Source organism: Arvicola amphibius, chromosome 6, assembly GCF_903992535.2.
Source record: "Arvicola amphibius chromosome 6, mArvAmp1.2, whole genome shotgun sequence".
Classification (NCBI taxonomy): Eukaryota; Metazoa; Chordata; class Mammalia; order Rodentia; family Cricetidae; genus Arvicola; species Arvicola amphibius.
Window position 1 is genome coordinate 3975041 of NC_052052.2, and position 11005 is coordinate 3986045.

Here is an 11005-nt window from a genome sequence, read left to right on the forward strand (position 1 = left end):
AGCAAGCAGAGCCCACCTGAGAAAATGCTGCCATCAACAAGCCATGCTTAACTCTATTCTTTTCTGTCTAGAATTACTTCCCAGCTCTGTCAGGCTTTATGTGGATGCAGTTGTCCATGTGGGCACCATTTGTTGACTGAGTTTTCTATCCTGCCCGGTTTCCACAATCATTAATTCACAAAGAGATCACACAGAGGTCTACATTAGTTATAAACTGACTGGCCTAGTATCTCAGGCTTTTTATTAACTCTTACAACTTATATTAGCCCATTGTTCTTATCTATGTTAGCCACATGGCTCAGTACCTTTTTCAGCTAGGCAGTCATATCTTGCTTCTTTTGTGGTGGGCTCACAACTGCCAACCAGGAGTTCCTTCTTCCCAGAATTCTGTTCTCATTGACCTGCCTCTACTTCCTGACTGGTTTTCCCACCTATACTTTCTGCCTGGCTACTGGCCAATCAGCGTTTATTTAAAACATAATTGACAGACTATAAACCATTGTCCCACACCACCGCACCTCTTGAAGCTTTTTATGTGGAACATAGAAAAAGCTAAATGTTCTCCCCAGACCTGCAGAACAAAGATGCCAGTGGACCTGGACTGAGCTGCCCAACTGAAGGTTCTTTAGGAGTCAGGTGCCTGGACCCACAGACGCATGAGCTATGCTGGGCCCACAGACGCATGATCTATGCTGGGCCCTCTGGAACATCTGAAGCAGTAGTAGGGGCGACTTACTTTGAAAGAACACAGAAAACAAATGTAATAGACTCACACTGCAACACAAAAAATACAAAACACAAGTTATGATAAAAATGAATAAAAATCCCAAATACACAGAGGGCAGTACTTCTCAACATTAGCACAGGCACCTGAAAAATACTTCCTGGAAACACAATCTCTGAGGCCAGGGCTGCAGGAGACCCCAGGGCCCGCGTCCTCAGGCCCAGTGCAATGGTTGCTCAAAGCCCCGGAGCACTCTGAGGAGTCTGTGCTGCCTGTTGGTCTTAGAAACACAGAGACGGGGAGCATTGGTGTCCCTCTGAATCTACACTGCTATTTTTAGGAAACTGGTGTGGAAGAATGATTAAACGTATAATGAGCCAAAGTGTCAAAGCCTTTGGAGTTAACACAGATGCTCATGCACTTAGGGCAGACAAGGTTAAAGCTATGTTGTGTTTTCGGTTAAATTAAAGGGTTTTGATATAATTCGAATGCTATTATGAGGCAGCTCTGACTACACATTCTGGCATGAGTGCTGCAGAGGGCACTGTCCTCTCCCGATGTCCTGGTCACAGTGCCAATACACTCTGGCCTGAGGGGGTGTGAGACTGTGGCTTGGGTCCTCACCCCGCCACTGTAGAAAGAACACCGAGGGGACAGCTGTGACACGCTCCTTGTTCACTGTTTATCTGTGTTCTACCTTCATTCCGCACAAGAGAATGCTGTAGTGGGCCCTGTGGTCCTAAGGCCTTCTGACCGTTAGGTCTTGGGTGACATTCTGAGGAGTAATTAGTGACATATAAAATGGTTAAGAAACTCATTTTGCAGAGGCCAACTGGAAGCAGTTCCGTCCTAGGCTGCGCAGGGCCAGAGATTCCCTGGCCCCGCAGGCCTCTGCCCGTCATAGCTCCACCTTGACTCCCTTTATGAAAGGCAGACCTGTGGGAACCCGCTTCTTATACTCCAAGTATTCCTCCCCAAAGAAGTGAATCAGCGAGATCTCCTCCTCTTCTGTGCGATCACGAAAGAAGCGCCACACCGTCAGGGCGTAGACAACACCGCAGATGGGGTTACACAGCATCACCTGGCAGAAGAAGCACAGAATGCCCGAGGTCAGGGTGCCCCAATGCCCGAGCATCTTCTCCCCACAGGATTTCTTGCCAGGCCCCAGAAGACTCTCACAATACTGTGAGAGCCATTAACGCTCCTTGGAGGCACCCTCACTGCTGCATCTGCCTGTGATTCTCTTGAGAAAGCAAGACCTCAGTTATAGGGAAAGACAATACTCTCGGGTTTCAGCCATAGGTGACACCTGGACTCAAATGTGAATTCCCTGATGCGGGAACTCATGCCCACCTGCATAACTTGTCTTGGACCCTTGCTTCCTACCCTCAAGGCCACAGGAGCCAATGGCTACCATCTGAGCTTCCAAAAACATTTCTTTTCAGAGACCACTCTGCTCAGAAAGTGGCAGTGCCCACAGGCCAGAAAACCTGTGCCTGGCCACCTTTTTTATATGGCTTCTTTTTAACCCCTGCCCCCTTTCTAACCTAGTCCTCCAGCCAAAAAGTCAGTCAAAGCTGAAAGCAGCCCTGGCTCCTAAAAGTTTCCTTTGCTACCACGGAAACCACTAACCCACCCATACTCACCACGAGCATCAGAACCCATCCCACGATACTCCCGCTCAGTGAACCAGGCATGCCCCAGCTTCTCCCCAGCCCCCTGCACTCGTCACTCTAGTGATACTCCCGCTCGGTGAACCAGGCATGCCCCAGCTTCTCCCCAGCCCCCGGCACTGGTCACTCTAGTGATACTCCCGCCCAGTGAACGAGGCACGCCCCAGCTTCCCCCCAGCCCCCTGCACTGGTCATTCTGGCGATACTCCTGCTAGGTGAACCAGGCACGTCCCAGTTTCTCCCCAGCCCCCTGCACTGGTGAGACTTCTCGCTGTGCTCATAGCACCATGCTAAGCCACTCAACCTTCAACCAATCTTTGTCCCCACTCTGAAGACTGTTCTGGCTTTTAGGGCAGAGAAGGCAGGCCTCAGTGACCTGGCCTGGCCATCTGGCAGTACTCACAGTGTAGAAGGAGCAGCGGGGCTGCGTCCCGCCACCCGGCTAACTTTACTCAAAATAATTACACGGAAACTGTATCCATCTTCGGCCTTCAGGCCCATAGTATCCAGCAGACATTTCCATGAAGCAGGAAATTCCAAAGACAGTTCAGTCACTTTCTGCAGTTGCCATGCCTCTCCTCTCCAAGATGGACGCAGGTTAAGATCTCTCCTGGTAAGCGACCACCTCGTGGTGCTACACGGATTACTAAATATGGGTTAATTAGCCAATAAGAGGCTGAAACAAATGGGCCAGGCGGTATTTAAAAGAATACAGTTTCCGTGTAGTTATTTCGGGTATAAAGCTCGCTGGCGGCCGGAGGGCGGGACGCAGCCCCGCTGCTCCTTCTACACCAGTCTGCGCATTCACACCTGGCAGATGTGTGCAGCTTTCTGGGCAGCCTCGATGATGGCAGGATTCTTAATCATCAGTGGTAACTTTGCCCTGAGCTGGGAAAACCAATTTTCAGTGCATCATCAGCACCGTTTCAGTTCAGGACAAGAAACGGTGTTGTGTGTACGATAAGGACTGCTGCAGGAGAGACTCATTCCCACAGGCATGCACGCACGCGGGACACTGCAGAGAACACCTATGATCTAAAACGTACAACAACCTCTCGGTTCTAAGGCCCTTAGGTCACATAAGTGCTTAGACAAATTACATTCGTCAGCTCCCGTCAGTGCAGTCCCGGGCGGGGCTGTGGCGGCCAGGGCAGCAGTGCCTTGTCTCAGAAACACACAGCTTTGGGAGAAACACCAGAGTCTCCTCCTATACCATTATGGGGTCACCAGCATCCCATGGCCCATGCACCACTGATGTCTGGGCTCCCCAGATGATCTTTCCAGGTTCTATTTGCACTCTCTGGTCAAGCTGTTCTCGGACTAAGTATAGCATCCAGAGACAGCTGTTGAGAAACAAGGGTTTGTCTGCATCCCCAGACAGAACAAATCCACATAGCTCTCATTAACCTGGCAGGACCTTGGCCTCATTTAGACCTATTTTTTTCTTCTTTTTTTGATGAAAACCCACGGAGTCACCACAGGGTGGCTGAGGACATTCCCTCCCCAAAGTCTACCTTCCCTCACCCGAGGTGTTCCAGATTCCAGTCAGAGTGGCAGAATGGGGCACAATACAGGGCAGCAGAGTACCAATGCCACTCAGGAAGGCAAGCTTGCCCCTTTCTTTTCTCTTCCCCACCCCCCTGCAACTGGCTGACCTCTGTGCTCACCTCCATCCTCCTGGTGAGCGCCAGTCTTACTACCTGCCTGCCCTGAGGGTTTCCTTTTAAAGAGTAAATTGTCTTCAAGTTTAAAATAAAGAAAATAATTAATTAATTTAAAACAATGCCAAGATTTTACCTCCAAAACACCGGTGGACTAGATCAGGTCTCCCAGCTTTGTACACTTAGAAACAGTGGGGTTTATGGTGTGCCAATTATACAGCAAGTTAAGAAATGTTAAAAGTCAAGTGGCTTATACAGAAGGGCTACAAGTCTGAGTCAGCTTGAACTACACAGCAAGACCTTTTGTACGGATACCCAAAAAAGAAATGAACTTAGGAAAGTAAATTCACAGGGAACCAGTGTCGACTTTGGTACCATACCTGGGTTCCGATACTCCAGTAAAACCACCCCACATAGGAGGGATGCCGGAACCAGGCGTACACGCCGCTCGTCACCAGAGTGTGGGTGTCTGACTTCTCACTCTGCACCACGTGGTTGAAATTGGAGCCAGCTGTAAACATGGCTGCTTTCCGCAGGCATTCTCCAAACACCACCATCAGCAGCCCAGTGGTGCTGAGCCAGGTGATCTGCTTCAGTTCTGCAGAAACAGATGCAGGGACAAGAGGGAATGGGGACACTGGGTGTGATCACCCCTTCACCTATTCCCTCAAGAGACAAACATCAGAAAACACCCTGATGGTAATCAGCATCCGTCCTCACATCAAACTTGAATGGTAAGAAAACACCACCCCAATCCCAGCACCACCACTTCCCGTTTCAGGTGCCAACAAGTCAACTGTGAACAGCTATCCCTGCCAGGCCTGGTGGGCTCCGCTCACATCCTTCTCCGGGAAGCATGCACTGCTGAAAGGGATATGCCCCTTTGGTAGTCAGTCCAAGGCCCCATAGCTGGCTTTGGGAAAGCATGATTTAGGTGTGTTCCCAACACAGAGGTTTGGGATTTTTGTTTGTTTTAAACAATAAAACCTTGTAAAATTCTCATGTTACAGAAAAGTATTCAGGCCCAAACTTCATCTGTCCAATGGCAAAATTAAGATTGCAACCAGCAGGGCGAGCGCTGTCTTAGGCGGTGCCTGCATTTGCAAAACGTAGAGCAAAAGGTCAGCACGTCCTGGACTGGAAATCCAGAAGCAGAATTCTCCAGCGAGCAGAGTCTGTCCTTTATAAATAGCTTAGAGAGGAGAGAGCATGGGGGAGAATTGCTCAGGGGAGATTAGACCGGAGAGGTGAACCAATGTCATGCCTCAGCCCACGGGGAAGGCACCCTTCTCTCCCAAAGAGGAAAGCAGGGCACACCCACCTGGCCAAAAGATGTTTTCAAGTGTGAACTCTATCCAGGAAGAAAGAGCAGCCACCGTGTACTCCAGACTGTGATTCAGGAGGAAGGAATCCAAGGAGAGACTTTTGGGGTTATTGACAGCTGTCACTAAGTACTCAGAATAGTGGAATAATGACAGCGAGCACACGTACCTATTTAAAAACAAAAGCGAAGTGGGAGACTACGCAAGAGAACCACGTTAGGCCAAAGCCCAGATCTGGGTCTGTTGACTGTCCCTACCCTGCCATGCGCTGCCGCCGTCACCCACCTGAGTGACACCAGGCACACACACACACGCCATTCACTCCCTCCTGAGCTTGCAGAAAGAGGGGTTGGGTGGTGCTGTTATGTTTCCGGATGTCACAGACAAAATTAAAAAAAATCTCCCTGGGTGAAGGAGGAATTATGGTCCCTTTGCTCATCTGAAGATGACAGTTTCACACTTTAACATGAAAGGGGGGGATATCAACAAGGTAGTGACGCATGTTGGAAACAAAATTCAACAAAACTAAAATAATTCCAGCAAAGAAGGACTAGATGGCTCAGCATACTGATAATAGGAGATAAAGCTTTTTACCTTGAAGCCACGATTCATATCCAAGTCAGAGGCTAGAAGGTTCAAGGGACTGAACTCATAGTGTAGGGGAAAGTCCTACACTGGCTGTGGGGGAAGCACTAGCCGGGACCTAATAGAAACCGGAGACGGAGAAGGCTTAGGAAAACAGCGGGAGGCTCGCCCCTTCCCATTACCGCGGACCTGCACCCATCACAGCAGCTTCGGATGGCAGGGACCTCTGGAGAGGGCACAGGGAGACCCAATTCCATCCACCACACAAGCCACTAACATGCACAACTGTGTTCACAGGCTTTGAAACGTGGGAATTCGGGGAAGGTAGGAGGCTGCTGCTTCTGTCAGAGCCCACACAGGGATGAGGAGAGGCCCCTACTCTGTCGACCCTCACACTTCAACACCATCATTCCCAAAGTCTTCTTACCAGCCAAAGTGATTCCAAGAAGACTGGCTGAAACTTAGCAGCACACCGCAGCCAAACACAAAGCCAAGGAAACAAGCTCGGATGGCTATCTGAAAACACACCCAGAAGAGCCTTGGTCACCGGATGTTCCCTTAGCAGAGCCCAAACCCAGACTGCAGACTGTCCTGGATTAGCAAGGCCATCAGGGAGCAGAGTCCATTTGCTCAAGAGATAGAGGATAAAATGGGTTCAAATTGTGTCTTGCGTTCCTCTCTTCTCTCTAGCCTTCGGCAAGTTATTAAATGACAGTTTACCCATCTACACCATGGAAATAACAATACTGTAGGGCTACATAGAGGATTTACCACGCAAAGCACCTAGAAACAACCAGTTTTAACAGCCACAATAATTATCATTATTACGGCTAGCATTACCACGGCTATCTATAGAAAACTGTTTAAGACCAGTTTATGACCTATAACTCCCAAGTCAACGACTCTAATGAGAATACTCGGAATTCTGCGCTCAGTCACCTCCGTGAAGTGGGGTGTTTGACAAGCAGGTAAAACACCACACCTGTCATTACATAAATTAAAAACTCGTGGGTTAGCTCACTTCCCACCTGACGTGAATCTGCCGAAGCTGCTGATCGGCAGGAAACGCAATTAACACCCACAGATAGGAGAAGTGGGTCCCTCCTGTGACCTCAACTTTAGGGCTGAGAAACACGCCTGTGGGAGGCATCCCGCAACGTGGCGCGGGAGCGGGGGGTGGGGGGATAAAAGGAGAACCGAACACCGGATCACCGCCAGGCTAAGTAATACAGTGTTCCTTTAAGCCACTTCCGCTAGACTAGCTCCAATCCTGGTTCCCTGTCAGCCTCGTCCCTGTCCGCTGTCCATCTACTCAGCCCTTCCTGCCGGATCCTGGTCTCCGAGCCCAGTCTGCTTAGTTCTGATGTACCTGGCCCGCCTACCCTTGCCGGGTCCCCGCCTGATTGTCCCTGATCCCTGTCTACCCGGGCTCATCTGCCCTGACAACAGCTCCAGTGCTCCCGGGCCCGCCCTGCCCGGTCCCGGTCCACTCGACCCTAGTCCAGATCCAGTCCACCCCGTCGCTGATCTAGGTCTGGGGTGCGGGTCTACCGGCCCACCCTGTCCGTCCCGCCCTATCCCTAGTCCGGGTCAACCAGTCACCTCGTCCCGCCCGTCCCGTCCCACTCCTCCAGCCCTCCAGTCCTTGGTCCCGGTCCACCTGTCCCCGATCTCGGTTCACGCGTCCGGCCCGCCCGTCCCCGATCACGGTTCCGGTCCCTCCGCACCCGACCCGCACCTGGTAGCGCGGCGGCCGGTAGAGCAGCAGCAGCAGCGCATTGAGCCCGGCCACGTAGAGCGCCAGCCCGGTGCGGCCCTGCAGGCCGGCGCGCGTGAGCAGCGGTAGAGCGAGCACCGAGGCGCCAAGCAGGAAAGTAGCGAGGCTGAGACGCGCCTCGGAGCCCGGCGGAACCCGCGCCGCGCAGCCCGCCATGGCGCAGGGCGGCGGAAGAGCCGGCGGCGGACTAGCGGGTCGAAGCGCCGACTGTAGCCGAGGAAACCCGAAGGCCGCGCCTGCGCACTCCGCCGCCGACGCCGGCTCGGGAAGGGCAGGTACCCGGAGCTGGGTACTGGCCGCCTGCGAGTTCTCGCGAGAATTGATGCCACGCATGGCTGAGGGCCGGAATTTGAAGCGAGCCGGGCACGCCCCCGCAGGCCCCGCCCCGCCGTCGCCGGGACAACCTGACGTCGACAGAGGGGCGGTGACGGGCTAGCCCGGAAGTAGAAGTTCATCCCGAGTTTAGAGCCTTGGTCCCAAGAAACAACCGGGCTTCACCGACCACACCCCCCTCCTAAGTGGAAATAAATACGGTTTTTGCAGGCAGCGTGCCAAACTTTGCGGTGCTTGCTTTGGGGAAGAAGCGTAACGCGAGTAAGCCTGGGAGACGGTTGAGATCTATCGGCGAATTCCTTTAGGTGGCAGCATCCTGAACAACTTTTATTGACCTGTAGATTTTGTATGTGTGTGTTTTCCATACTGCCTATAATGAAGATGTTACTGATAAAATCAGAAGTTCTCCTTCAGTTTTTGCCATTTTTAAGTGTATACAGTATTTATGTGGCACGACACGAGGTGGGTTCGACCAGTCTGGAATCCACCACTACGAGGAGATCCACCTGCCTCTGCCTCCCTTGTACTGGGATGAAAGGCACAGGCCCCACCACCCGGCCTTGTTTTGCTTTTGAGACAGTGTATCCTCTGCAGCCCAGGACAACCTTGAACTCACTTGGTACCTGGAAGACGCCCTGGATCTGCTTCTTCAGCCTCTCCCCTCCGGAAGGCTGGAGTTAACAGGTGTGAGCCATCACTATCGGGTTGGGGACTGACCTGAAGGCTTCTTGTATGATAGGCAAGCAGTCTACTGAGTTATATCCCCAGTCCATGGAGTGTGGGGTTTGGTTGGTTGGATTGAGTCCAGGAGAGAGTCCCTAGGGTGCGAGACCTGCAGGATAGGAAGGGTGCATGGAAGACTTTGGGAGCTGGCAGAACTTACCAGCTCCTGGAAATGAGAGCATCATCAAGGAACCAAGAGCTGATGCTGGATTTGAAAGGCAGAGACAGGAAGCAGCAAGCTTCCGCAAGATGGGAGACAGGCCCCAGGAGAATCTGGGGCCAGGCTGCTGGGGTGAACCCTGCATGTGAACACACAGCCTGGCAGGAACTGTGATGTGTGGGCATTGGAGTGGGGAACCTGGTGTCCCAGGCTCGAGTACTCTATATCCTGTCTTGGTGACCACAGGCAGGTAACTTCTGTGAACCTTGTCTTCCTGTGAAACGGAATCCTTATTTCACCGTCTTGGACAATCATCCGTTGTTCTGCTTAACCTTAATGTCAACTTGTCACCACCTAGAGTCACCTGAAAAGAAAAGCCTTGATTGAGGAATGGCATACATCAGGCGGTCTGTGGGCAGGCCAGTGAGGTATTATCTTGATTATTAATTGATATAGGAGGGCCCAGTCCGCTGTGGGTACCACCATCCCTTGACAGGTGTTCCTGAGCTGTATAAGAAAGCTAAGCGTAGGCGAGAGCAGGCTATAGAACAGCATCCTCCACGACTTCTGCCCAGCTCCTGCTTGAAGTCTTACCCTGACTTTCCTCACTGGGCGACAGTGACCTGGAAGGATCAGAGTGACCAGAGTCAGGATACTCTACAAAGCCCATCACTGTGTCCCAATCGTGCTTGGGAGACATTTGTTAAAGTGAGGTGACAGGAAGGAGAAAGAGATTTAATGGTTCAGTTATGGTGAAACCCCAGCAACATGCACACCCACACCAAATATGGCTTTCTAGTCTCCTTTCCGCCGCTGTGATGAAACATTGGCCAGAAGGAACTTGAGGAGGAGAGGGTTCATTTGGCTTAACAGTTAGTTCCAGGTCACAGGCCTTTGCTGATGGAAGTGAGGGCAGGTACCACGGAGAAACACTGCTTTCAGGCTGGTTCACCTGCTCATCCTTAGCGAACTTTCTCAGACTGTCCAGTACTGTAGTGATATTTTGTTTGTGTTTTAACAAATAAAGCTTGCCTGAAGATCAGAGTGCAGAGCTAAGCCACTGGAGGCCAGGCAGTGGTGGCACACACCTTTATTCCCAGAACTCAGGAGATAGAGACAGACGGATATCTGTTAGTTCAAGGCCATCCTGGGCTACATGATATTGATCCAGTCTAAAAGAGAAAAAGAGCTCATACAAAGGTGATCCCAGCACTTGGGGTTATAGGCCTTTAATCCCAGCACTGGGGTGGTGGAGACAGGAGTGATATGGTTGGGCAGAGAGAGGACTATAAGGTGGGAGGAGACAGAAGCTCAGTGCAGTCTAAGGCAGTGGTCTGAAGCAATCAGTTTGAGGAGCAGTCTGAGGATGCAGTCTGGAGATTCCTACAGTCTGAGGATTTGTAGAGAGAGGATCACCCTTTGGTCTGAGCGTTGGTAGAGGTAAGAACTCTCTAGTGGCTGCCGCTCTGCTTCTTTAAGCATTCAGATTTCACCCCATGATATCTGAGTTCATGTTTTTATTATTAAGAACAATAAGAATGCTTGCTACATAGTATCACCAACCAGCCTGAGGAATGTTGTGTGTCCTTCATCCCCCCCCACTCCCCACAGACATGCTCAGTCCAATCTAGGCAAGTCCTCAATCGGACTTTCTTCTCTGATAACTAGGCTGTGTCAATTTGACACTAAAGGCTAAGCAGGACATAAAGGTGACTGAGTGACAGACGCCTGGTTTTCACTGCCAAGGGGCTTAAAGCCAGAGTTCTGACTGTTGCCTGTTCCTCATGGCTTCTCCAGACTTGGGACCTCTCCCCTGAGCCAAGACACATCAGAGCCACTAGAGGGTGCTTGTAGCCCCTCACTCCAGGGAGGGCTCCTGACTTGGAGGCACAAAACCCTCCCTGGCAGAAGCCCCTTCCTAGGCCCTGAGCTTTTGATCTCCACTCTAAGGCAACCAGTAAAGTGTAACTGACCAGAGAGCTTGAGCAACTCTGTCCTCTGCCTGTCACCTCCCCTGAGGCCCCAGTCCTTCTTCAACCTCATCCTG

The 11005-nt window shown here is 51.5% G+C and overlaps 1 protein-coding gene across 2 annotated transcripts; it reads right to left on the reverse strand.

Moving 5' to 3' along the window:
• Positions 1 to 736: 736 nt before the first annotated feature.
• On the reverse strand, positions 737 to 7987 carry Icmt (isoprenylcysteine carboxyl methyltransferase). 2 transcript variants are annotated; one of them, XM_038333835.1, is made up of 5 exons: positions 7626 to 7987; positions 6393 to 6481; positions 5380 to 5549; positions 4439 to 4656; positions 737 to 1805 (listed from the first exon to the last, which is right to left on the reverse strand). In XM_038333835.1, the coding sequence occupies exons 1-5, from the start codon at positions 7896 to 7898 to the stop codon at positions 1623 to 1625; spliced, it is 933 nt and encodes a 310-aa protein (XP_038189763.1). In that variant the 5' UTR covers positions 7899 to 7987; the 3' UTR covers positions 737 to 1622. The 2 variants fall into 2 exon arrangements, with proteins under 2 accessions (XP_038189763.1, XP_038189764.1); XM_038333836.1 differs by having other exon boundaries at positions 7704 to 7986.
• Positions 7988 to 11005: the final 3018 nt, after the last annotated feature.

Excerpts from the sequence above, each read along its gene's own strand:
- Icmt (XM_038333835.1), bottom strand. The coding sequence starts at position 7,898 with ATGGCGGGCTGCGCGGCGCGGGTTCCGCCGGGCTCCGAGGCGCGTCTC. Across the intron at positions 5,550-6,392 it reads TCTTGGAATCACTTTGGCTG|GTACGTGTGCTCGCTGTCAT; the intron begins GTAAGAAGACTT and ends GTTTTTAAATAG. Across the intron at positions 4,657-5,379 it reads TGAAAACATCTTTTGGCCAG|AACTGAAGCAGATCACCTGG; the intron begins GTGGGTGTGCCC and ends CTGTTTCTGCAG.